The sequence below is a fragment of the Bombus affinis genome, chromosome 13, assembly GCF_024516045.1.
Source record: "Bombus affinis isolate iyBomAffi1 chromosome 13, iyBomAffi1.2, whole genome shotgun sequence".
Taxonomy (NCBI): domain Eukaryota; kingdom Metazoa; phylum Arthropoda; class Insecta; order Hymenoptera; family Apidae; genus Bombus; species Bombus affinis.
The window spans coordinates 11,080,313-11,107,375 of NC_066356.1; the positions used below are offsets into that span (position 1 = coordinate 11,080,313).

Here is a 27,063-nt window from a genome sequence, read left to right on the forward strand (position 1 = left end):
AAAAAATTAAAAAAGAAAAAAAATGTCCAAAATATCGATCGTACAGCGTTGCGAATTCGTCGAAGAATTTCTTTTGCTCTTGGAACGAGCTACATCGGGAAAAATAGTTGAGGTTTCGCAAGATGGTTTTGTTATCACTTCTCGTTAGCGGATGGCATCGACAAAAGGCGAGTGATGTAGAGAACGTGCTTTACAGAGAAAGCTTCGTGCTCGCGAACTAATACTTTTTCCCTTGCAGCAGTCATTATTCAGCTGTAACCTGCTCGGCCTGCGACATTCGTATTTCCGCCTTACTTTCTTTCTATTCTTGTTCGTTTCTATATTAGCAAGCGCGTAGCTTACAGCGGTCGTTTACTTGTTATTACGAATAATGGAATCGATTCGTTGGACGATTTGCGCTTACATCCCACGTCGACTCTTATTTTTACCTTTTCTCTAACGATTTTCGGTTTAGCAAGAACCAATGAGAGTATCGACAGATTTCTTTGTTTTCGCGTTCTTCTCGTTCTCTATCGATCGATGGCTCTACATTATCCTATTTATCACATTCCGCTTTCCCTTTTTACGAACAATTTACATGGACCGAGTAGTACGGTACGCTTGCTGCTTCGATTTGATCCACGGATCTTACAAGTGTTCGTAAAACGTGTAATTCGCTGCCACTTGAAAGAACAGTTTGAATTTCATTGATTTCTCTGATACGTTTAACGGCATAAAGAGCTTTTAATCGAAGCCAAGTATCGATAAACGAGAAACGAAGACTTACGACTCGATTTTAGGTAAAAATAAGTGAATTTCCGGCGGGGGGTTAAATTTGACGCAGTAAGGCAGATAAGAAAATGTGAAATAATAATCTGGTATCTGGAAATACGACAGAAGAGAAACGAACTATCGACACGCCATGAACGGAAAAGGTGTGGCGTTACAATATCCCTCGTCTCCCTCTGCAAGGTGAAAGAGGGGAAATTTAATCGGGGAGAAGGTTGGTAAAAATTTTAGCAGGCGTGCCTTGCGAACACGTTGATCCGGAACAGATAGATACGAAGAGGTAAAGAGGTAACAAACGACGAATGTTCGTGTCGTTCGAACGAGGCCATCGCGTTAAAAACTGTTGGTTCGCTCGGCGACAATGCGAATTGTACAGATCGAAGAGATGCTGGGAATGTAAACGTGCTATCGCACTTCCAACTTGAGTAATTAACGGCAGTGCGACGTGTTTATAATTAATACGGCTCATTATCGTGACCAAGCTCGAATTTCCTCACATCGAATCGTCAGATGGTCGACCCAATTAACCAGTGCCATTTACAATTGGAGTTGCGCGCCAAACGAATCCCTGTTAATTTTATCGCGCCAATCAGAAATGGGCACGACTCGTGATTACTTCGATAGAGTCAACTCAACGCGAGTTGCGGCGAGTTGTTCGAACATGGAACATGGAACATCGAACGATTCGACGGGATACTTTGTTGCGAGGCAAGACGAATTTTTGATTGCAGAGAGGAGGAAAATTTCCACCGATAAAGCAGCTTCCAGAGACCTTTGTTCCTCCTTTCTTCTAATCCGGAATGCGGATGTTCGCCATCTTGAAATTCTCGAAACCTTGCGGAAGTTTCGCGAGTTTCGCCAATAAGTTTGTATATCGCGGTATTGCAGCTGGCCGAGCTCGCCTAGTTTCCGTCCGATGATCTCTTCCTCCGCTGGTATTTTCTCGCTTTCCACGTAGTCTAAGCTTCCGCTCCTTATAGAGCTCGATGGGACAACGATCCGAGTAAGGAACCGCGAAACAGCTGAACGATCGGAAAAAGAGGGCGAAGGTACGCGTGTAGAAAACGATCATCGAAGAAGAAAAGACGAATGTGGAATTACGTTTGAAAGAAAAGACGACGGGAGCAAGTATCGACTCGAGGGAAAACATCTCACCCCTTCTCTGCTTCCTGCGGAGCTCTCTGAAAGACTCTCGAAAGTGGTGGAGAAACGGCGTGGCTAAAAATTTCATTGTTCGTTCGGTCGATTCGTCGACCTTTGTTTGCCATAAGTTTCGCGCAGAAGGCATATTAATATGGTCTAGAAGTTAAATCGTAAGAGGCGCGTACATCCATCGACTGTGGAATAGCGCGCCATTAACGCGTTTCACGCGGGTTCACCGGCCGCAAATGTAAAATCGGAAATTTTAAACACAACTTTTAAAAACGTGGTTCGCGAGAGGCCTGAAACGCTTGGTTTTCCGTTGAGCAAGTTTTCTTATTCCAGGCCACGAACAGTTTCGCGTCGATCGTAGCCAGTCGCAATTATGATCGAGCAAGTCGTGAAGCGAATAATCAAGTTTTCATTTTTCTCGCGCGACTGCCGTGTCAACTACCGAGAGGAATTCTTGAATCGTTCGCAGGGACGAGAAAAGGAATGCTGTAGCAGCGTTCTGCAGCGGATAAGAGAAAAGGAGAATCAAGGAAAGAGGAAATTCGTTTAACGACCGTGCCAGCGAGCTGATACACGAACGACACGGAATACATCAGCAACGAGATGCAAATTACAGACTTACGGAAGTATTGTTACGGACGTGCGACAGCATGCGCTGCAAATAATAAAACGAGTAATGCTATGCCCTGTTCGGTTGGTAGCGATGTACGTACAACGATCGAGCAGGAGATGCGATGTTTCTTCGAAATCGCGTTGAGTCGTGGTTCCGCCAAAGCGAGAAACGTCAAAGCGAAGAGGAACGAAACGTTTAGCGAGTACAGAGGTGGCGAACAATAGCGATAGCGGGAAACAGGCTGTTCATCCTTTCGTCGAATGCGTCCGTTCACGCGAGTCTAAGGATGCCAAGTAAACGCGCATCTACGATCGAGAATTGCCAGCGAAGAAAAGCGAGCAAATCTCGACGTTGGCTACTTCCGAGCGGTTTAGCGCGTTTCGGAAACTACGCGGCATAGACGGGACGTGGCACGACCTTCTCTCGCGGCAATCCCCCCATCCACTGTTCTCTCGCCCCCTCGACTCCAGCTGGTCCCTATGGCAACGCACTTAAGCTCGCTTTAGTATTTCGGTCCGTAGGAGAGGGTTCACAGGTTCCCCCATGCCGGTCTCTCTCAGCTGACTCCTCTTCCAACCTTTCCTCTGGCCAACCCCTCGACGACGCGACGGCCAACTATTGTCCACGCTGCATCACACTGGGCCAACTTGCTCTTTCCACTTTAATCAGTCTCTCCTTCTCTCTTCTCCGTCCTTCTGATTTAACTCGTTCACCTGTTTTCCCTTTACTCTTCTCCCTTCCTCTTCTCGGCGTGCAGTTTTGTCTCGAAATCCCTGGCCTCCCGTTTCGAAAGGATTTAACCCGAGCATCTCTAATCGCTGCGAAACGCCAGTCTCTCTCATCGACTTCGTTGCTAAAGCTGCACCTTCGTTTTATCTTCCGCCGTACTACGCGGTACTTGTTCTCGCGTCCAATATTCCACGTATCCGTAAATACCCGCGTCTCCGGATACACTTTTACACCAGTCCACGCCTAACTACGCCCGTCTACGCTCGTCTACGCCCGTCGGAGGACATACTTTCGTAATGCTCTTAACAGCTTTGAAATTAGTTTCGCCGTTTTCTTTCCTCCCTCGAACTTCTCTCTCGCGTAATTCCCTGCTATCAGACGTTCCCCGCCTCCTGTACGCGCTTCTCCCTCGTCTTCGCGTCTTTCGTTCCGTCCTGACGCACGGCGAATTTAACTAAATAGCGTCTTGAATCGGTTGATTAACAGGAACGAGCAGGGAAACGCGTAACGTTGCGATACACTGGCGCATAAACTGCACAGTTACTAAGGAGCACGTGTTTCTCGTTTACCGCAAACATCTGCTCGAATCCAACGATATCGATAAAGCGTATCAGAGATTTGTGGCGCGAGAGATAAATCGTTGCGCCGCACCGATAAGATCGTCGAAGATGGAGTTCGCGGGCTAAGCAAATTCTATTCGAACGGAAGTTTTACAGCCGAATTCTGTCTGACGTTTCGAATGAAATACGCGATCGAATAGGAACGCGAAGTTGCGATTCGCTCTGCCATCTCGGCACGACGAGCCGATCTTGCTTGTCGCTTCGATGAACCACGGTCGTGGCAACGCATCGTCCGCCTAACGACTTCGTCTTTCCTTTGCCTACTCGTCCGATGGTCCTCGAAAATTCGAAAAGTCCTGGTCGCGTTTCACCATGCGACTTTGGTGGTGGAAAATCAATACGCGATAACAAGGTGGCGAAACGCCGCCGATAAGGATGATATTTATTGGCCGCGTTAATATACATCTCGTGCCACGAACAAAAAGACTATACAGTCTACCTTAATGAGCACTGTGGAGTTTATTACCCTGTGCTTAACGGGGATTAAGACAGCTTTAAAAAGGACGGCCCCGTAAAGCGAGGCACCTAAACGCTATAAAACATTGTCTGTGCTATCTTAATGCCAAACGCGTGCAACAACGTAGGCGACTCCAAAACGGATTCTCGTTTATTCGATCGTTCGACTGGTTTCCTGTATTTTGCCATTTTGAGGGTGAACCGTACGACGCGAGAACCGCTAAAGGAAAGAAACGTGGTTGGCGATACTTGAAATCGAACTAGCTTAAATAAAAGAAAGGAAAGCATCGAACGTAACCCTCGAATACGATGGAACGCGTCCGTATTTGCAGGCAATATTTTGATACTGGACGTTCCCTCGATGCGAAAATGGAAGACTCGGCCAGCCACCTCAGAACGAGATGCCAGGACAATAAATATGCCCAGCGTCGGCAGCCATAAATCCCGCGTAATTGAATTTTCAACATCCATAACTGGTCGTCGCCGGTACGACCTGAGGAAATAGGATGGGATGTATCTTAAACCGAGTGGGATCGTTCCTTTTTACTCTCGGAACGGCGCAATCCCTTCCAAGACCTCTTCGATTAAAACGCCTCTTTATTTCTCCCCTTCTTCTTTTTCTGGTTTCCTCGATTCCTCGATGTTCGCCGACTGGAACAATTTTTAATTCGCTCCCCAAACCGATTCCACGCTTTCCATGCTTCCACGCTCGCTGTCGCTCGCTCTTTTCCCACTTGCGTTTTATCTGTCTTCGTTACTCGGCCCCTTACCACCCGTCTTTTTTTCTTCGATCCACGGAAAACGAAGGGTTCCTTTGACGGGAACATCTAATCAAGGATTTCTTCGAAACCAGGACTCTCGCCCTGTCAAACTGTACTCGCTTCCTTTCTTCCTGCCCTCCTTCCCGCCTTACCAACTTGTCTCTCCCTTTCTCTTCCCTGTTCTCCGTACCTTTCTCCAGCCCTTGTCGTTCCTTTCTCGGCTTATCCATAGCGGGACGAACGATCCATGGAAAACTTTGATTGCGCGAGAGTCGCGTGCGCGACACGGACTGCGAGGGAGAACGGTTCTTCGACGGCTGCGAATACCATAGAATTTCGGTTGATTGGAAATTCTATCGATGCAAGAGTCGCGTGTACACTGTACCTCAGACGAATCAGCGAAGTTACCGCGTAAATCGATTCCGAATAAAAATTGTAGGATGGAGGAGAAGGGAGGAAGAAAGTAAGTCAGCTTCTTCTCCGCTACTTTTCGATATCGGAGAAGTGTTTTCGTCTAATCGGCCGAATCCTCGTGATCGCGTTTAATGCGCTGTATGCACAGAATCCGCGAATTCGTTGATCTGCGAGGCAAGCGTTGCTAACGCGAGAGATCGTGGGGAGCCATGACGTTAGAGATTACGATAAGCCCTCCCAGCGGCGAGAAACAAATGACGTACTAACTGCATATTAACTGAACTGCCGGGCTATCCGTTGACTCCGCCTACTGTCCGGGGAGCCACGCGAGTGTACTATCTACACGTACCTACACGATCCACCGACTCGTAACGTTGCAACCATCGGGACTAAACTTTCACCGTCCTGTCCCACGTCCACGTAATCGTCTTTAGCCTTTCTCGATGAACCGAAATCTTTCTACGATAAAAACTATCGTTCGTTACTTCATCGATATCCTCTTGCGTTTCTCGTTATACGCTGCCGTTCGCGAGTATCCGGAAACTTTGATCGACTTCTAGCAACACCACTCTTCCATCGAACCGAATATATACGCGATATGTAAATGAACGACGAATCGATAATTAGAAGTTACTGGCCTTTTATGCAATTACCGTAAATTGAAATTACGCGTTAAGAGACCTGGCAATAATATACTTTCGGTTTGTATGGTCGGCTTTCATTTCTGCTGAAAAATATGTGCCGTATCAAGATGTTTTCTCTCGTTTTACCAAAGAAACGTTATACCTCGCGTAGCGTTATATTTGCGAATCTGTGTAACGAAATAGTTTCTTTCAGGACGCGCCTCGCGTAAAAATATCATCGCTTTCTGCGAATCTTAGGAGGAAAAGTTGCAGGAGTGTTAAGGGGATCGGGATAACGAGAATGTAACAAGACCCTCTCAATTTTCCGTAAAAAGCGCTAAAAGGCAGAAACTACGCTTTTCTTTCCTCTCTTCTGCGCGCCGAATGAGAGAAAAAGAAGCTTGCGTGTCACGAGAGGCTCGTTATCAAAGGGAAATTCATCGCGCACGCTTTTTTCGACGAGTAGTGCGCCGAGAATTTCGGAACAACGAGTTAATTATATTCCAAGAATTTTCAACACGGTTTATTTCCATTAGACGAAAGGCTACCCGTTTTCTTCGCCAGAAGAAATCTTGCGAAATTGTTTGTTACTCGCGTTAAGGCATCGATAAGCGTAATTGACTTCGATGGCTTTGAATTCAAGTCGATCGACCCGCGCAAGTTACCGCGCACGGTGCAGCGCACGTTATAGCGCGCAACCTCTCGTACGCATTCACGAGGAAAGCTCGACCAACGATGGAACGCTATAGATGTTTCAATATGACGTTTAATCGGCGTAAATATAGCGTGGATCGGAGGGCAAATTTCAATAAAACAGCTTGCCGTGGAATTTACTTTAATAATGCTTCTTTAATAATAGTACGATCGTTGATATCGGTGCACGTATCGCTACGATCGTATAATATTTTACAATTTTACAATTTCACGTAATTACGTGGAATCCGAGATTCTACGTATTTATACGAAGATCGAGATCACGCTGGTGGTGGTTTTGTTTTTAGCGTGTCTCGATCCCGTACTGCAAAAACCGATCGTGCCCATAAGCGCGTCAATGTAGAAAGTTTGAGACCCTCGATTTATGCATCGTCCGATTTAATCTTCTCGGTCTGGACAGACGCGGAGTCGTGAGTTGTTTCCGGCTCGTGAATGCCCATCCATTTGCAACGCTTTTGCAATTCTTGTCGGTATCTGCACAGAGATGGAGAGCGATAATCGTTTCGTTTGTATTCACGTCCACGATATCGTGGAGAGTATCACGAGTGATTAGTTACCTCGGATGATTGATCGCATAAATCCACGGGTCGATACAAGATACCGTTTTGGCAAACAAGGCGGGTAACATCGTAGATATAGGCGTTAAAAGCTCTCTACAAAGACGATTAGATTTGTCATCGTAACCACGTCATAGAAAAAGAAAAAAAAAAAAAAAGAAAAAGAAGAAGAATGGGGAAAAGCTTGCGTAGAAACGTAGAAATTACCGATTGCCGAATGCTCCTATCATAGCCACGGTTGCATACGGTGTCCAAGCTAGAAGGAAGAGGAAAAATATCGTAAATGCCACTTTGGCGATTCTCAGTTCCACGCTCCTTTCCTTGTCCTGATTCGAGACTAATGACTTTACGTTCATCTTCTTTGCCTATGGAGCAGAAACGAAGAAAGTCCGTTAGAGCTGGATCGTTTAACGATATTAAAAAAAAAAAAAGGGGAGAGAAAAAGAAGAAGAAGGGGAAAAGAAATTTGTAGACACCGACCTGTTCTCGTAACATTCTCTCGTGATTGCGAATAGATTGGAGCAATTGAGAGTAGAAGTATACGATGAAGGTTAGAGGGATGACGTAGGACCAGATGAAGATACTCATGACGAAGACCTTGGTGTCTTGATCCTCCGTCAGGAAATCGAACGAACAAGTGGTGAGCAATCCCTCTGGAATAATTCGATTGAAATAACACGCGAGAGGGGCAAAAAAAAAAAAAATGAAAGAAAAAGAACGAGAGGTAGTTAAATTTCCGTGAATTTGTTACCGGTAGTGAATCGACCCCAGACTTTTAGTAGCGGTAAAACAGTGAACGGTGTCACCCAGAACCACGTGAAAGCGATGATTATCGCGGCTTGTTTCGAGTTGAGCCGTCCATCGATCGGGCAGGAAATGGTTCTGCGGAAAGAAGCAAAGCGCGTTTAGTATCTTCGCAGGATTTATGTCGACCGTAACCGGATCGTAATCAAACGGAATAATCGTAACCTGTATCGATCAAAGGCAATGGCAGCGTTCGTAATGGATTGTCCCATGCCAGAGATCGAACCAAAGACCGCATAGACGTCGCATCCGATTTCCCAGCCGATCATACGTTCCATAAAACTGCTTATCACTAACATCGGCATTTCGAAGGACATTATTATGTCGAATATCGCCAAGCTGACTATAAACATGTTGGAAGCCGTCCTCAGAGGTTTCGATCTGGAAACACACAGGCCGAACTCGAGTATCCGCGGTTCGATCGGTACGACGTCACATTCCGACGACGTATGACGGTAGTCGGTATAGGGCAAAGTATAGTTTCGAGAAACGGCCAACGATCGATCCGCAGGCGGACGAGCATTCCACCGTTTCTCGAGGGAGGGCACCACCAACCCTCCGAAATAATTTCAAACTTACGTGCTAAATATCCATATGACGCAACAATTTCCTACGAGAGACATTACGAGCAGCATCGAATAGATGAGCGCGAATCCAATGTGCCAATATTTTCCCGGTGCTATGAATCCTCTCCAGTGGGGATGCACGAGATCCGAATGCTCCGGCGGTACGTTCCATCCCAGGAATCTTTCTCGCATCGACGGAACATACCTGGATGACGAGCAAACGAACAATAGTTAATCGTCGTATGTTTTCGTAAAGATTGCTTGGGGAGACGGATGATGTTAATCGACGCGCGACCGAAGAGATCGTAAATATCCTCCTGCGTCTTAGCGCTTTGTCTCGAAGGATCGTTGTTCGATCACGAGTACTCGAGTCGGTAAACTTTTCTCGTTTATGGAACAAAGTACACGAGTACTACGTAGTTGCGTATTTTTCGATCGTCTCGCAAGGATTTAGAAGGTCCAGGGATTGCGTGTACACACCCAGTTTCTTCGCCGATGAAAGCCAATGGACCGTTAACGACAGTCTCATTATGCGATAACATCCCGGCACGACTCGCACAACTCGACGCTCGGTACGCGGGACTCGTTTAACGACGTTTTCGCAACGGACACGGATCGCGATGGCTCGATGATCACAAGCGGAAAGCGGAACGGACAGACGAATATTATCTTCTTCTCCGATTGTTGATCGATCGTCGAACGCGGAAGCTGCGTGTACGCGTGTGTGGATACGAAAGACAATATCGGGAAAGAATAAAAAGCGGCGATAACCCGCGGCTTGAAGTGAGACGCGGCAGAGAGGTTGTGAATACGTCCCGCAACTCACTTGACTCGGTTGATCGCCATCCGTTCCTTTTATACGCACGACGAGTCGCGATCGGGAATGGCGTGCCGCTTGAGAGTTTAATTCGATTTGCGATTTACGAATACGAGAAACCTTTTGTTTGGCTGAGTCTAGGCGGTCACGCGAACCGATCTCCCATGGTCTCTATCCTTCGTGACGCGATGCCCTTTCGCGACGATTCTTAATCTCCGATCAAGGCGACGTTTCGGAAACGGAGCCAGACGATCGTAGGAACGCGTAATAGAGCGTTCTCGTATCGACGAGCAACTCGCGGATCGTCGAGTCGTGTTGGCGTCCGAAAAATTCGCAGGCAGTCGAGAGACTCGTCAGAGGGAAATTACGAGGGTGCAGGTTCGGCCGGGAATCGATTGGATGCGCGCTGTCAATCTCGTAATCGAGGGTTCGTTTTGTTATCGGTTTAACCAAATAACGCTCTCAAACCGATCGAAAATTCGGAGAAATTGCGACGCACGTCGGTCAGCGTCCTGAAATTTCACGCTGGTTGAGCGTCGAACGGTTGCGTCGTGTTGCGTCGCCCGGTCTCCTCGCGTTCAACCCGCTAACCCCGTACTCCGTCCTCTGTATTCGGACGCGACGTCCGCCGAACCACCCTCCGGCCATTCGCCGTCCCACCCATCGGCCGCCGCAAACCATTTTTACACGCGGTCACCATTTGGCGCCGTGTGAAATTCATCTCGGCAAGTGCAGCCGGTATATCGCGAACTCGGGTTTCGAAGCTACCGCGACCACAGCCTTCGCGCATTCACCGGATTAAATCATAAAATTGTCCCGGAACGGAGCCGGAGTTCCACTGATTTACGAGAATGGTCGCCGTTGGTCCGTTCGCGCGTACACTCCACGCCGGCCTCGGTATCCGTTGCGTTTCCAGCCGCTGGCCAGTTTGTCGGCTGGTTGGTACGTTGCCTCCGGTATGTACCAGCCGAGGACAGTCGGGTGCCCGATATAAGCGCGTCCGCGCGAAAGAACACAGCCGCCCTGCGTTTTACACGCAACCTAGAAACAGAAAGAACGATACGATGTGCGGGACGAATAGGGTGACGTGAGAGGATCAGCCAGAATGGAAAGGGTGGAACGTGATGTCGCGATGCAGCAGCACAGAGAGCGCAGTGGAGAGGAGAGGAGTTTCATTCTGCGTGCAACAGCAAGAGATATAGGGAGAGAGAGAGAGAGAGAGAGAGAGAGAGAGAGAGAGAGAGAGAGAGTAATAGTAGTAGTAGTAGTAGTAGTAGTAGTAGTAGTAGTAGCAGGACGTTTTTCACGATTCAACGGATATATTTACGAGCTTTGTTCGCCCGTGTAATTCCCGCGACTTATAAAGCGTTCCTGCCATTGTCCGCGGTGGAAATCCAGCGGGAAAATTGAATGACAAACAATGGGCCCAACCGAGGCCGATTATGGTAACAATGTGAGTGGAGCGACCGCTGACGCCGGTCCTCGTTCTTCCCTCTTCCTCGACCCGGTACGTCGAGCCGCTCAAACGCGTTCCCTTCTTCGTCGATCTCGTGGCTCGTGGTCCGTGGTCTCGTGGCCGCGTCCGTCATCTCTCATTGATCGCTCTCCTTGTCTCTCCGCCCCTTTGTCTAGCCGTCTATCTCTCTGTATCCGTTGGTCGAACGAACCGCCGTCCTTCGTGCCATCGTACTTTTGATTTTGTGCGCGTGTCCCAGAGTTTTGTCTCGTCGTTCGGTCGCAGGCGTCCACACAGAGAAGAGGAATCGTCGATGGGAGGACAATGCCTCGTCGCTCCGAAGAGACAAATATTTCTAAGCGCGTCGTTCCTCTTTGTTCGCGCCGTGTATCGGAAACAATCTCTCCCGATACGGCCGATTTCGCGAATCTCTGCAACTCGCATGAACACCGTGCACAACGTTCCGACTTTTCGTCTCGCGCGTTCGTTCTCCGGACAACGTTCCACCGGTCGATGTGGCGGAGAAAGGATCGCAGTTGAGTTTTTGGCTAGCGGCCTGTGCCGATCGGGCCGTTCCTCGATCGGGAGCACGTTTTCTTTCGGTATCGCGGCTTCCATTCGTCGAAACCTCGTTGTTTTACCATTATCATCGTTGCTCTCGTTATCCTCGTCGTCGTTACGTCCACTACACGCGTCGACGTGATTTTGACTTACAAGACAGGAGAAGGTGTCTTCAGCAGGCCGATAGTGGCGAGGCCGGTGGCCCGTTTCGAGCCACGCTCGTTACGCGATATTTTCTCGAGTTCGTCGACGCGTCGCTCCCTTTCCTTCTCGTCAACGTTCCGCCGGAAGGATCGACAGTCGTGAATAAAATTGCCGTGGAAGCTCACCGAGAGCTAGGAATCCCGTCGTCGTTCCGGCTTACTTTTCCCTCGGTATCGACGCTTTCCCCGCTTCCGCGTTTAGTTTCCATCCTCCTGTCCCGCGTCCCTTCTATCCCCTCGGCTCAAACCTTCGCTACCAACTCGAAATATTCTGGTCGTAAACTGTCGCGATAGTCGGGCCGCGAAGCGGCCCGAACGAAGAACAAAGGGATGCAGATTGGAGAGACGCGGATTAACAAGGATTAACGCTAATTGGGCAGCCACCGTTGGGTTGTGCTCGTCCTCGTTCTCGTCGTCGCTACGACGCGACAGTCGCGCTCGCTAATGGCAGCGGTCCGCGCGTTTCTCTTCTGCTTCTCGCTCTTCCTGTATTCCCGCATTCCCGCTGCTTTCCACGCGCGTTCGTTCGAGAAAGTTCCATGCACCGAGCGTGCAGATTGACACTCTTTTTCCGATTCAACAGCCATCGTGATTATTCAAATCGCGTCCCACGAGTCGTATCGCTGGCTTTACCGAAACGAGGAGACACTTCTCCTACCCTCCATCCGACGATTCTCCCCTCGTTACGGCCGAATCAATTCGTCATCTTCCTTAATCGTACCTTCTCCCCGAGGGATACGGTGTCTCGCGATTTTCGACTCGATCGATGTCCGATCGACGTTTCGCGACATTTTCCGATCTTCCGTGTAACTCTCGCGCTGATCCGATCGATCCCGAAACTACAACGCGACAGACATCGGGGAATATCAATTCCGGCCCGTTTTTCCTTGACCTTGGAATCCGTCGATATATCGGCGAGTTGAACGTTAATGGCTGTGACGCGTGATCATTTAGAATCTAACGTTTGCAACGTCATACAGCGTTGCGTCACTGGCGCGCGTTTGCGAAACAAAATTGCTCGTTTCCGAGGAATTAAAATTCGATAGCCAACGATGAACAGCGACAAATTATTCGCTTCGCTGTCTTTCGGCTCTTACTTTACTTATCGCTTGCCGGCGCTTTGACGATCCTGTATCGTTTCCACGTATTTTCGTACGGGACGAAGCAACGGAGAAGCACCGAAGAAGCTGAAAACACACACGAACCCGAGATCTTCATCTCGTACACAATAAACCGTATTATACGCGCTGCTTGTCCCATTTTCCTGATACGTACTGGGATGTTTCCGCGTTATCTTCCCGCGAGCCCGATCCTCTCCGTTCTTTGTTCTAGAGGCAACGACGAAACTAATCAACTACATATACGCGACGAGATATCGGACGCTAGTATGATAACATTCTGTGCCGGTGAAAAAAAAAAAAAAAAAAATCGCTCGAAAGTACGATATTGTCTCGTCGAAGATTATAGCCGTCTAAAATTACGATACCGACTTTTTACGATCGTACAGTCTGTTTGCGATCAATTAATCGTGTTATATGAATTCAAAATGCGCGAAAATAACTTCGATCTGATTGTCAGAGAAGAATTTCAAACGTAGTTATCCAGAGACACGTGACATGGACGGAAATATATCGCGCAAGCAGCGTGAAAGTTGAACGATCTTGAGACGCTTCTGCAGAGAGTTGCACGCGTCAACAGTCGACGAGAGATGCTAGTAGATAAGGACGATCGGTGGTCGGACGCGCCAGTGGACCGATTTCGCGTCATCTTGCGTTATCGCTGCGCTATATTTTCAATTATCCACGTTGATCGTTTATTGCAGCGCCTCTCCCAGCAGCTACTCCCAGCAGCGGAGAAAAGAGAAGAGAAAGAGACGATCGAGAGGTTTAACGGCAAACCGCGAGCTTCACGGTAAAAATGCAAAGTCGGAAACTCGGGCCGATGCGATGGTTGAGACGTTGGTACCGAATATACGTACATACGTCTGCCGCCTGAAATAACCTCTCATTTGTTCCGAGCCTGACTTCTTCCCTCTTCTCTCGTCGTCTTTCTTCCCCTTCGTCGGCCTCGTTTCCGTCTCCGCTCTCGCCGTCCTTCTTCTCAACCCCCGAACCGTTTATTCTGACAAAGAGCACGAGGGCGCGGTCCTACGTAGAATACCGTCGATTTCGCGAAATTCTTCGGAAAAATCTCCATAATTTCAGGAATTGCCTTTTGATGTTGGAGATGAAAGAGCCCGCGACCGAGTGGTCTTCCGAATCGTTCCGCCTATTTCTCTATAAGTTTAGTTCGTCTTCCTTTTCCCTCGATTCTTCGGCGTTCTCGGATTTGAAATTGCCAACCCCGACGTCACAGACGACCGCGGCAGGCCAAGCCTCTCCACATTCCCGCAGATATTGTTCGGTTTTTGGAAATTTAGCCAACTTTGAAAATCTTCCGAGGAAATTGATCGTGACCGGTGGAGAGGGCGGCAAAGAAGTCGACGGTACGTTCGTCAAAGGACAGGCGTGCGCGACGACGAAGCAGGAAAAATAATCAGGAAAGGGTAACTAACTGGTCTGTAGCTCGAAGCGTAACGAATTCGCGTTGGCCGCAGGGACGAGAGAGAAACGAAGGAGGAAATAAAGGCAGCGAAAAGAGTGGAAGATGCTCGGCTATTGTCAGAGTCGAAACTAGCAGCGAGGTGGGCGGCGCGCCGCGTAAACTCGCGACAGAAAAAGATAACAAAGGGGGAATGGTACAATGCGTATCGGAGCTTTCAGAGGCGAGTAGAGGCGAGCAGAGGCCCGGACACGGGTGCGCGGCCGACTCGAACATGAAGAAGGTAGTAGCATGCTTCCATTTGCAAGTAGTAGGTACGCTCGGCGAATATGCAAGCGTATCGTGACCGTAACAAACGAGAAGGAATAAGAGGAGCGAGTGTTTGTGAACGCTCGCGAATTGCCGCGCCATACCGCTCGGCTTAATTTTGCCCTGAGCCCCTCGTAGTTATTCGAGTGCCGCCGACTGGCTCGTGTGGGACAGTTGAATCGCTCCCGGGGATTCGCCATCTTTTGTCTTAGCACAATGCCGGCCGAAGCACAAAAGTGACTAAGTGCCCGTAATACTCGCCATTATATGCCTCCTACCGGCACTTTTCTCCGCGTTACGCGTCTCTACGTTTCCCACCCGCCTCTCTCGTCCCACCCCTCTCGTTTCCTCCCTCCTGCAAATCCCATACGGAATTCGCTGCATCTTGGACGAGAGCAACGTCTTCGAAAGACTGTAACAGAGCGCAAGTGCAATCGCGGTTGCTCCTTCGCGATCGTCGTGTCCATCCCACGACCGACAATCGCATCGATCGTTTCGAAACGTTGTTACGCGACATTATTTATGGCCGGTCGTTTTTCGTTCATCAAACTCGCACGGTTAGTTAGCAGCCGCGATGGCAATTTGTATGCACCGTGTCGGGCTGCGAAGGGCGGTGAAATCCGCTGACTGAAAATTGATATAACCGCTGCGCGTAACGTTCTCTCTTCGTACAATGCACCGGCATGACGTATAGCCGACATCTGGAGGCTCCGACCAATCGACAATGTGCCGCCTCGCACGAGCAAATTTTAATTCTGTCCGCTTTGAAACGCCTCTTGCACCGTGCCGTTCGAAATCGCTGCTGGCGCCACGGTCGTGCTGTCGCGTTTAAAACGCGAACGTAATCGTCATCGATTTCCCCGTTAGCGGCACTTTTAACGTTCTTAAGCGTTTTAAGGCGTTCCTGAGAATCTCGTTCGCGATAATGGGCGAATTGCTCGCGATTTCGTCCGAGTCAGCGCGTCTCGATGCGCCACAGAATAACGCGGTTCCAGCTTCGCGGAAATACCGATAACGTCTCGAGAAAGTTTCTCGTTTGTTAGGTACATAGATACGTTGTGCGTTCGAGGGAAAAGAAGCAAGACGAACGGCATCGCCAATCGATCCGAGTAGATATCGCGTTTTCCGTTTTTCTTCGTTATCGCGTACCATCAGGTGTAAGCAGGAGTCGTTGCCCTCGTAAAAATCCAACTTTAGGATCGTCGAATCGATAATAGGAGAACGCGTCGTCGAGCTACTTTGCTCCGTGATCGATTATTCGGAACAGGCAGCGACTCGGCGATTTCGATGGACTTATTCCGAATAATTACCACGCGTTGTAATGGCTTCGCAACGAAAGTCAAAATGCACGCGTTCGCTCGCGTCGCATCGATGTAAAAGTTTTTCCATCGCGTCGTCGAAATGTATTCTCGACTCGTCTTAGCCCGAGTTCGGTTAACTCGAACTAAACGCGCGGCATTCCGTCTTCTTGGCCCGCAGTTCCTTTTAAACTCTGTCCTCGGCTATTTTTTCCCCGAGCGCTGAGAGCGCGTTTGGCTTTTGCGTCACGTCATTTAATTTCCGGAGTCGAACTCGAAAGTTATTGGGTAGTACGTGCTCGTCTCAATTAGGTCTTCGCACGGGAGACGCGATCCAAAATTGTTTCTTCTCGCATTATGCGAGGACAAAGTTTTATTGGCCGGGCTCCTAGTTATCCGAAGAAAAGTTGCTTCCCGTTCGAGACAAGCTCGACGCCGGCCACTTTGGGTGCGTCGTTCCCGTTTAAAAACAGTTTTGCTCGTTAACCATTACCGCGAAGCGATTTCAAGGATCGTCTCGCCTTTAATCGGATAATCCACGCCGAACAAGACAACGGTCCACCGAGCAACGCGAGTCGACTTGCAACCCTCCAACTATGCGGCAATCGCGAGGGAAACTTTCTCCGGCAAACGCTGCTAACTTTTTATCCGTACGGCGGTTTTCGCGTTACGCTTTCGTTCGTCTTGGCGCAACTTTATATTCGATGCGAGACGAATATCGAGGCCGAGCGACATTTACGAACGTCGCGTCGCGTTTCCTGGGTCGCGCTATAAATCGAACGACCCACTGTATACGACTTAACCGTTTAATTCACGTTTTACCGTTCGCGAAGCGAAGGCGAATTTCGGCGGCGAGACGGACCGAGGAACCTGACGTTCGTCGAAGTAGAGCTGCGCGGAGAAGAGGAGAAACGACACCTCGTGCCGAGGAAAATTTTCTCGTTTATCCGTGGGACAAAGCTTCTCGTACAAGAAACGCAAGGTACAACGTAGAAGAAAATCTTTGAAGATTCAAATTATTAAGTGGTTCGTAATAGTTGCGAGGACCGAGTAGGAAAATCTCGAGATCATTGGAATTCGTCCCCTCCCGAGGCTATCCATCGATTTTATCGCAGGATGCGAGACAGCTTCCGAAAGAGATAAACGAAAGGGGAAGGAGAAGCAGGAAACGGATGCAAGGTGCAAGAGAGAAAGGAAGAAAGTAGGCGGTAAGCGTTCGATTAGAGAGCGTCTGATCAGGCCTATTAATCTTCCATCTGTCCGATACTATGCCATGAATTATGCATCGCCTGGGTAGACGCATTGATTTCTCAGCCAGACAGGAAAATATTATTCGAATAATTCAAAGTAATGAGTCGAGAGCGGACCTGATTCGAGCGGTTTTTCCAATTCCTCGTTTCCTCATCGTCACATCGACCGACATTGTCGACTTTGCTCGTTCCCGTCTTCCCTTCACCGATACTTGACCGAATCTTCTCGTAACAAGAAGAATTAATAAACTTCAAGTTTCTCGTGTGTCGTATCTAAATTTAAAGCGATACGATCGTTGCAGAATGTTCGCGGCACGATCATCGATCCATCGTTTCGATCGAATCTTTTCCCGTCTCTCGACGATTCGTTTTTCTTGTTTCGCCAACGCGGATACGATGCATCCGCTGGCAGAATGTCGCATTGTTTCACGACGAATCGTTGATATTCCGTGTATTCTAGAGACGAGAGCGGTGTACGATTTACCGAAACGGACAACGACAACGAATTCCTTGTAAAACGTCTGATCGAGGTGTATTACGAACGAGAGAGGATAGCGAAAAGTGGAAGGGTCGTTGGTTGGACAAGGGAGAGCGAAGTGGATACAGAAGGGGGAGGGGTGGAATAAATCGGAGGAAGAAGCTCCGCGTATCGGATATCGTCGATAAATCGAGACCCGTAGGGGTTTCCAGGAGATTAACGGAGAACTTTGTCGTAGCGAGTGTGCACAGGACGCCACGAGAACACTTTTCTCTAATTCGATGGGAAGTTCCTTCGGACCGACTCACCGACTCGACTTCCGCTGCAGTTTGTCGGATCTTGGTCAGCCAGTTCCCGATTCATTCTGGAATCGGCGCGAAACTTTGATAACGATTATTCTGCTCTCGTTTTCGTAGCAAACGTCTGCCTCTGCCCACCCTCGTTGCTCACACTTTGCCACGCGATCCTACTTTCCAAACTGCGTCCTACTTGAATCCATCCATCCATCCATCTATCTGTCTGTCTGGCGTGTGTACAGATTGTACGCGGGTCTCTCGAGTTTCCGCATTCCATAAATATTCGGTAATTGCGAAATAAACGAAACTGGAACAGTTGGACGGCTAAAATCTCCGGGCGAAAAAGTAACGTAAAAGCGATATAGCGTGAGAGAAAAGGATGGCTTGAATAATACAACATTGACCCGTGACATTACGTAGCATACCGATCAACCGACTTCTGCCCTAACAAAGATCTATTTGCAGCGTTCTCGATGGCTCGGCGGTCGACTAAAATACTAGACGAATACGTCGTTCAACCAGTTCTATAAAAAGCGCGAATCGTTATGTTTGCTCGTTTGATATTCTAGCCATTGTACGTGCGCACATAACGCCCGTAACTTATGAAAGGGCAGCGTAACTGTTTATCGTGTAACGTTTAAAAAATGATGGCAGCCGACGTAACGCGTTCTTCCTTCCTTTCCCGACGATTCTCGTCTGGTTATCCGTGCAGCCGAGTCCCAAAGGTAGCAAGAGCACAGCCGGAGAGGCACGAAATGCGACGTGCATACGCCGCGCGTTTTAACCCGAGAAATACACGTGGAAACCGTCTTCGTATTTTCGCGACATCTCGGCCGCGCTTTTTCTCCAAATTTAACAACGTCCGCCGTTCTTCGCTGCATGCAACTCGTCGAGAAAATGGTGTCGGTTAGCGCGACGGTGAACGCGATTAGTCAGATGACTCGCGTCTCGGAGGAACGCTGCAAAACGCGATGATATTTTTCCTCGCTCTCGTTCGATACTCGAGAGGCCGTTTCAGGATTTTCTCCGGGACGTCTTTGCAACGTTCCCAGGCAAGCGTATTCGTGGCAGCATCGACGGCGCTAGTTTGTTATCGATACACTCCAGTTCGCCCGCATATTTCGATATCTATGCACTTTTGCTTTCGGAGGATATCGCCATTGTTAACGGAAACTACGAGCCAGCTCTCCGGCATTGCCAATATAAATACGCGCATCTTGTTTCTTATCGAAACACCGATGCTTCCCCGTAACGATAGCAGCAGCATCGAGCGAGTATTAAATCTCGTTCCTTCGAAAAAGGGGATGTTCGTCTTCGACAGAGAAAAAGAGAGAGAGAGAGAGAGAGAGAGAGAAACGAGGGTATTCCCGGACTCGTTTCCCTCTCCTTCGTTTTCTGGCATCGAGCTCTCGCGACTTTGCCTCTCGCGTTTTCCATAATATCGGCAACGAAGCTCGAGAGCCGACCAGCACGGTAATCTCGTATCCGAACTTTCGCGACGAGGGCGCGAAACATAACTCGTTAGAGAGAGGAACGTGGCGGGCGAACGAGGCTGGGGCGGCTCAGCGAGCAAGCAACCAGCAACTAGAAGGAAAGGTGGAAACGAGAACGGATGCGAAGCGGAAGAGGGACCGGAGATACGAAAAGGTTATACGCGTGTAAAGCAAAACTGCGTTGGCAGAGCCGGCGGATGATGACGGTGGTTAGGCGGTTTGTATACTAGAGTCACGGTCGGTCACTGACTAGGCGAGAGAGAAAAGGGGGAAAACGGTTCGTGTATTTTACCTGGAAATTCCACGGGGAAGAGAGAGAGAGAGAGAGAGAGAGAGAGAGAGAACTGCTAAATAATATATCGCGGTCGACCAAAGTAGAAAACGAACGTGTCTAAAACGAGTTAATTCGAAAGTTTTAATAAACAAGTCGCGAGTTTTGGCGAGGAGTAAAACGAAAGAAGCGGCGGAAAGCACGCGATGTTGCTATGGGACGGGAATGAGACGAGTATTCGGCCAGGAGGTATGGTTCACGGGGGATGTCGGCTACAAAGGGAAAGGGAACTCTGGATTGCGCGTCCTCGTGACGCAAGGGGAAGGAAGTACAGCGGCAGTCCGCAAATCATTTGCATAATTGATTAAAGACTGGTGCTGGTGCGGTGTGCGTTCCACCGACTCGAGCTGGAAATTGCGTCGCGTATAAGTCATTAAGAACAGCATGCGTTACCGAGTCAAAGGTGCGACGTCTTGATTTTTAATCGAGTTTAAAAACGGATTCCATAAATCCTTCTTTCGAAAACTAGAGAGTACGTTGGCGAATTGAACTATTTATTTTTTTTATTTTATCGATTACAAGCTAATTTTTTTACCCCATTTGCCCCTTCTTCTCCGTTGCGTTAGCCTGAATTCCTCGCGAGTCACTTTAATCTCTTCGGATCGCTTCGATTCGCACAGACTAGTGAAATTCAAAAGAGATGTGCCGATATTTAGGATCGTGCGAATCGCGAAATCTCCGTCAGAAGTAACCATAATCTCGTAGACGTAGCACAACAGACTTGTTGCTTAAAAACGGTAAAGATAAATGGATCCAGCCTATCAGCTTGGAGATATGTGCGTCTCCGGTTTGGTGCGGAGGTGCCCTCAGTTTCTCGTGTTCTTTCGACAACGACTAAATGCCGGAAGGGACGGCTCGGCGAAGAGAGGCCGCTTAATCTTCTTGTCGCCGTACACTGGGAATGCCAGGCGCGCTACCGGAAGATCCGATGGCACTGCTTACTCCCCTCCGAACGAGCACCGCAAAAAGACTTTACTTTTCGTACTTTCTTGCCCGCTGGCTAGATTAATATACTCCGGTGTACGTGTTTCCCGAAGAAAAACTTGTCCCAAGCGGACGTCGCCACTCGTGGTCTTTTTTGCGCGAACGGCAGCGTCGCTTGCGAGATCCACGGAGAATTTTAGGAGAGCGTGTCGAGTCGTGGGCTCGAACGGCTACCAGGACCTGGTCGCTTCTGTCTTCTCGTGGAACGGTTCGTTGATTCTTCGATACTTCGTAAAGGCGGGAGCACGGTCGACCTTGCACGTTTACCCAGCCGTAGGAGACGATCGAGAACGAGGGACGTGGCCGTAGAACGAGCTACGTGCGGGAAACGTGCTAGGAAATATGTATGCGCGGGCCTGATACTGCGGCGCATACGAGATGTAGCGCGATAAAAAGTGCATTTTCGGCCTCCCAGAGGATCGCCAGCCCAACATCGCTCCATTCCAAGAACCTTCGTTTTACCGTTAATTTTTATTCCCTTTTTCGCTTTTTCCCTTCCTGCTGCTGCCGCTCTGGCCCTTTTTGTTCGCTTTATTTCGACCCCGTGGCACGATCGATGTCAGTGTAACTAGGTGAACCGAAGCCAGGAGCGAGGATTTCGGAACCGCGCGGCCGATTCGAGAGAAAAAGATGGAATCGGAATTCGCGTTGCCCCGTCCGGTTTTCACCTTGCGTTCTGCTGGTAGGGAATCGGCCACTTGTTGACGATTCGCGCCAACCGATCGACGCGCCTATAAATTAACACCGCGACATCGGGTGGACCGATTAATCGAGAGAGGCAGGTGGGAATATCGTGGCCGATAGGAAACGCGGTCGCGTTACGTTGTAAATCAAGCAGCAGGCAACGAGCAGGAATACAACGAGAACCGTAGGTAGCGATTCTAGTCTCGAATGGCGTTCCTCGTGCCTCGTGCCTCGTGCCTCGTGCCTCGAGCCTCGTGCCTCCCGCCTTCCTTCAGCCTGTCATTGTTCGCCGTCGAAACGAGCGAACTTGTTGATACCCTCTCGTTGGGCTATACCTCATGCTTCGTAACTAGTTTTCACTTTTCTAGCCGCGTTGGCTGGTACATGGCGCGATTATTCTCATACTCGGTCGTGTATCGTAGTTACGTAGCATGGCGGTGTATCACGATCGTGGGTATGTTTTACGACGGAGCGACAGTGTGTCTTCTTTCTATCGGAGAAGAGCTTAGATCGGTGCTGGAAGCCTGGAACGCCGATGGATGAAACGGAACCGCACCGTTCGGTATCCCGCGGCAACGTACGTCGATGAACGAGCGAAAGAGCGAGAAAAAGGAAAACAATGTTCCGATACCTGTGCAAACAGGAATCGATTCCGAGGGAGAGAAGACGAGGCACGAACGCGTGCTGAACGTACGCGAAGTCGTAAAATTCGCGAACCAGTCTCTCGATTACTCGGCTCGAGTAGAAAAGAAAGGTACGAGGCAAAGTCAATAATTTGAACGATCTCGCCGGAACGATCCATCGGGCCTGCTCGTTGAATGGAAAGCGTCTCGGTCGACCAAGAGTTGGAAAAAGAAATATCGTAGCGCCGAATACACGAGGATTGGTCGGAGTTACCTTAATTATTTTCTCTTCCCTCTAGTTCCATCCCGGGCAACATCGGCGAGGGGGTACGCAGCCGGCTCCCAAGAAAATTACAGGCAGCCTCGATAAATATTAACTCCGTAGCCTGGAAAGGTCGTGAAAGCTACACCCTCGAGTTCGGTCTCCGGTCGTCCGTCCCTTCGCGCCCCTTCCGCCCGCCAGGTTACGTTTCAGACGGTCAGGTTGCTCGAGGTGGTGCAACAGGGCTTGAGACGGAGGGCGCGAGCGAGCATCCAACGAGAAAGCGAGAGAAACCTAGCAACGAGAGAGAAGGGCAGAAGTCGGGGAAGGTGTAAGAGGAGGAGTTTGCCAGTGCGACGAGCTGGAAACGATGGTCGATACTATCTTCCAGCAGACGCGCAACATTCCTATTTATTCGGGTTAAGTAGCGCGCGAGCTGCTACGTACGAACGCGCGTTACACTTACGGAAGTTTGTCGGCGAGAAGGAATTGCTCGGCGATTCGTTCGAAACGTCGATCGAACGCTTTCAGACTACATTGCAATCTGTCTGAGAGAAAGCAACGCACGCCTCCAGGCCGTGCGTTGTTCTTGTTACACGGCCAGCATGTCGTGTTACCGTTTCGCGCCATTTAACGCGCAGCTGCCCACTGTTGTAATTCGCTAATTACACCAGATGGTCGTTGAAATCGATATGCGCGTGCCACGAGATTTGAATTTATATCGACGCGCGTTCGATCGCGTCCAGTAACAGTTACACGGGAGACGTCGTCGTCCTCTAGATCGCGATCCATCCTGAGAATTTGAAAAAAAAAAAAAAAAAAAACACGACACGATATCGCGTGCGGGTTATGGCATATCGATTTATTTATTTACGTTCTCCTTCGCTTCTTTATTTGCGTTACATTTGTTTATTTATACTTTCGACTGGCTTATTTACGTTTGTATATAGTCCAGCGACTGGAAATTGATCGCAACAGCGAGCGAACCGGTGAACTAGTGAACTTTAGCGTCCCGTTTCTCAACCGAGATCTCAACCGGCGAAGGAGTTTTTTTACTCATCTTAAATCACATTTCTGGCCTCGTTTTATGTTAATTTTATTTTTAACGTTGACCGTTTCGCGGAGCGCCACCGCCACGAAAAGATAAACGAGACGATGAATTATTCATTCGAAGATAAGCAGGATTTTAACAAAGAACGATCTGCCGTTGGCTAACCAAACGTCTGGTTGGCGTAGGAGGCAATATCTCGGTAGATGCAACGACGGCCGCACCGCCGAGAACCAGAACGAGAACGAAAACGAAAAGGAAAACGGACGGAGAGGTGGAACGCGTCGATATTCGGACGAACCGCCAATAAGAAAGACGTATACGATTTTGCGTCCGTCTCTCTCGAACCGGTATTTCGACGTAATTTCCGAGCGTCCGTCCTGCCATTTCCCCGGCTCGCGGACTCGATCGTTTATCGTGCGCGCGTGGGTCGATTAATGAACGGATAATCGATTTACGCCAATTTCGTAGAAGCTGCTGGCCAAAGTACAACGTCTTTGATGGCGTAACCGCAAATCGTTGGCTCGACCATATGCGCGGTTTTCAGCGAAAACAATTTCGCTGTCTTCTCAATCCGTTGCAAACCACAATGGAATTTATCGTCTATACCTACGAACTGGGATTTGTACCGCAACTGTTTTCAAAGGAGCACCGCAACGAGCATAAAGGGAACAGGATTTCGACGTGTTCCACTGTGTTTCTTCGCGTTCCTACCAACCTTCCCTCTTCAATGCCTAGATATAACGATTTTACCCGGGTATCTGTTGATTGTGCGACAAACGTATTATCGCATAGAGTAACCGGGTCCTTTGAGTCACCGTTTCACCCTTCGACGTCTTAAAACTCAATCTTGAACTTTGCGCGATCAAACGATCGTGTGCCCTTTTTTTCGTGCCACGATGTATGAAATATTCAAAGTGCAGTCTACTCGTAACAATCTTCTCTAAGCGAAACAAATTCTTTTCACCTGCCGCGTAGATATCCGCTACGCGTGTTCGTCGTTTCTCCCGTTCCCTTTATAAGAGCAGGAAATTGCATAAAAATCCGCAGTCTAATTACACGACACCATTAGTCTTTGACGTAATAACGCAAGAGTGAAAAAGTATCGCGTACTTTAGGTGCATCAAGAGAAAGTAACACGCCGGCGTTGTTCGAGTCAGTTGTTCGGGCCAAGCATTACGCAAGAAATAATGAAATGACACGCGTTTGTCGAATTACGATAATCGTTGTGAAACTGAAAATATTAACCTTCCCTTCTATCGAGTATACGTTGTATCCCCCTGGAAGATTATGAGAAAATTATGAGAAAATTATTATCATAGAGATAAAGAAAATTTGTGCTCTCTTCGTTTTTGCAGGGGTCTCGACGTTGACGTTTGGATTCAGGCTTCGATGTTTGCCCGCGAGTCCGACAGAAAAACGACACCGGCGAACAGCGAAGCAAAGCGGTCGCGAGTCATCGAGAGGAGGAGCAGCTTTGATCCCGAGAACGAGAGAGTATCCTCCCCTTCGTCGTTCGCTACTCACCGCATGTAGAACGCGCACGGTTAACAATTACCGTTATCGTTACCGTAACGAACGAAATTGGCTGTTGCGTCAGTTTCAGTTTGCGGAACAAAGTGAAGCAAAGTGGAGGAGAACGAAGCCTAGAGAAGCAGGGAAAAAACGATTATCCCGTTGGAAAGAAATTTTTATGTCGGCTGGATCTACTGCATTCGTAGCTGTAACGGCCGGGCCGTGAGATTCCGCAACGGTGCCGGGAAACGCGCTCCTTTTGCCGAGCAGAAAGCGGAGATCTCGCTCCGTGGACGGATCGTCGAGGGAAGAAAACGGTAGAAAGTTAATTTCCCCTCTTTTTTCCATTTACGAAGATTTCCCCGCGGCACGCGTTTACGAACGACCGAGCTTATTATCGCCTTTAAAGTACCCCTCGAATCCATTCGTGCGCATCGGCTTTTCCCGGCATAGCGGAACAACGGAATAATTGTTTCGCCTATCGGCCTCTACGTTTCTCTTCGATCTTGCCAACAATTAATCGAATGCACGATTCAGGTCGTTACTTCTCTCTGATCTGCTACATTTACAGGATCCCGAATAGCGAATGCATAGAATTACCGGCCATGCAAAACTACACGTACGCGTCCGGGATTTCGGCGGCGAAAGTCAAAATTTACGCGGAACGCTTATCGTCGTGTTTTTATCAGCGCACCTTCGCTAAGTCGCATCGATCCGAAATTCCGTAACGTTTCGTATTACTTTCAATTTGCCGTGCGAAAAACCTCGACCAACCCGATCGGAAATGGAACACGTTGCCAAAGCCGTGAATACTAATAACAATCAGAGTGGAATTAATTGTTGTTTCGTATCGACCGGTATTGTACGAGGACTGGTTAGCGAACGCAACTGGATATTGATAATTACGAAACGTGCTGTTATATCTATTATCGTTTAAAAAACATATCGCGAACGGCCGAACGAGAAACGAAGTTAAAGTTGATCGTCGTTTCGCGCCACTCGATCGAACAAAAATATCGCAAAAATACTCTGCCCGTATCGACTCGACGTCGCTGTCTCTTTGAATGCTTTGCAAAAATATTCGAGAAACGAAAGACCGCCGTTTCACGCAGCTTATGGCGGCTTCGTATTATCCGCGTACCGACAAAGATTCGATCGAACGTCGAAAAGCAAAGTTCAGATCGTAACCGTGGTTCCACGTCGCTCGGTGTCGTTGCACGCGCGTGTCAGAGCTTTCGGTATAGACAGCCGCGTGCATTTCGCACCTGCTCGACTCGTAACGCGCACGCGCCCAGGTATGCGACCTACCGGCGCACAGTCCTCAACTGGCGCGACGTCGAGCTTTCGTAGTCGGCATCGGCCATCCGCGACGCGAACTTTCCCTCCGAGACGGTCCTCGAATCGGTCCGTCACGCCGCGCCGCGCCGCGCCGCGTTACGTCGCGTCTTCGCCGATGCGAATCGCACTCGCCCCTGTCTCTCGTCGAACGGGAAATTCGGATATAGAAGGCGGACGACATCGATCGTCGGCCTCGCACCGTTCTTTGCGAATTCGAATCTCGCGGGTTCTTGATCTCTGCCGTTGGAACGGACTCTCGATCGTCCTCTGGTCGCCGAAACTTTGACGATCGATCGTTGACTTTGCCTCGTACGTGATACTCTGTCGTCGTTCGCAACTTGCTATTTTTCCGCTTTCTTGCTTTTCCACGCATCGATCTGCAACCGATCGATCGCGTTTTGTCCGGATCGCGCCGGCTTGCGAAAGGACAACGGTCGTGTGTAGCCGATGAATCGGAAGTAGCCTTGGCAGAAGTAGCGGCTATCGACGGCGTTGCGGTAAGCCGCTCTTAATCCCAATCGAAGATCAACGTTTAGTCCCTGTGAGAACTTTGAAATTCGATTAAGCACGGCGGTGGGGGAAATCTCGTGCGATCGAAGGATCACGGAGTACGTGCGAGCAAATCGAACGTGGTTCGCGTAGGTACGGAATCGGGCGGTCGCGACGAGGCGGACCTGGTCGTGTATTATCGATCTAGCGATCGCGTGGTTGGTCACGTAAAAGGGAGTCGACTGTGAAGAATTGATCGTGTCGCTGCAATTATGTCAACAAATAAACGAACCAAGGTACACCCACTACG

At 49.1% G+C, this 27,063-nt stretch overlaps 2 protein-coding genes across 10 annotated transcripts in view; one reads left to right on the top strand and one right to left on the bottom strand.

Moving 5' to 3' along the window:
• Positions 1 to 27,063, top strand: part of LOC126923137 (uncharacterized) — a 141,836-nt gene that overhangs the window by 70,071 nt on the left and 44,702 nt on the right. For 4 of the 9 annotated variants that reach the window (XM_050736285.1, XM_050736288.1, XM_050736291.1 and 1 more), the window contains exon 1: positions 26,257 to 27,049. The gene's annotated coding sequence lies outside the window, so the exon portion shown is untranslated. Of the gene's footprint in view, positions 1 to 24,769; positions 25,244 to 26,256; positions 27,050 to 27,063 lie in introns of those variants that run through there. The other 5 variants (XM_050736287.1, XM_050736290.1, XM_050736289.1 and 2 more) reach the window with 2 other exon arrangements.
• Positions 6,955 to 9,616, bottom strand: LOC126923131 (opsin, blue-sensitive). The gene is made up of 8 exons (XM_050736272.1): positions 9,258 to 9,616; positions 8,791 to 8,982; positions 8,377 to 8,592; positions 8,159 to 8,289; positions 7,888 to 8,060; positions 7,615 to 7,772; positions 7,408 to 7,503; positions 6,955 to 7,324 (listed from the first exon to the last, which is right to left on the bottom strand). Exons 1-8 carry the CDS (start codon positions 9,317 to 9,319, stop codon positions 7,213 to 7,215), a joined length of 1,140 nt encoding a protein of 379 aa, XP_050592229.1. The 5' UTR covers positions 9,320 to 9,616; the 3' UTR covers positions 6,955 to 7,212.

What these genes read in the sequence shown, in the direction of transcription:
- LOC126923131 (XM_050736272.1), bottom strand. Translation starts at nt 9,319, where the DNA reads ATGTTATCGCATAATGAGACTGTCGTTAACGGTCCATTGGCTTTCATC. An exon ending in ATAGGAGCATTCGGCAATCG is followed by an intron (nt 7,504 to 7,614) that starts GTAATTTCTACG and finishes TCGTCTTTGTAG; the next exon opens with AGAGCTTTTAACGCCTATAT. An exon ending in TATGCGATCAATCATCCGAG is followed by an intron (nt 7,325 to 7,407) that starts GTAACTAATCAC and finishes ATCTCTGTGCAG; the next exon opens with ATACCGACAAGAATTGCAAA.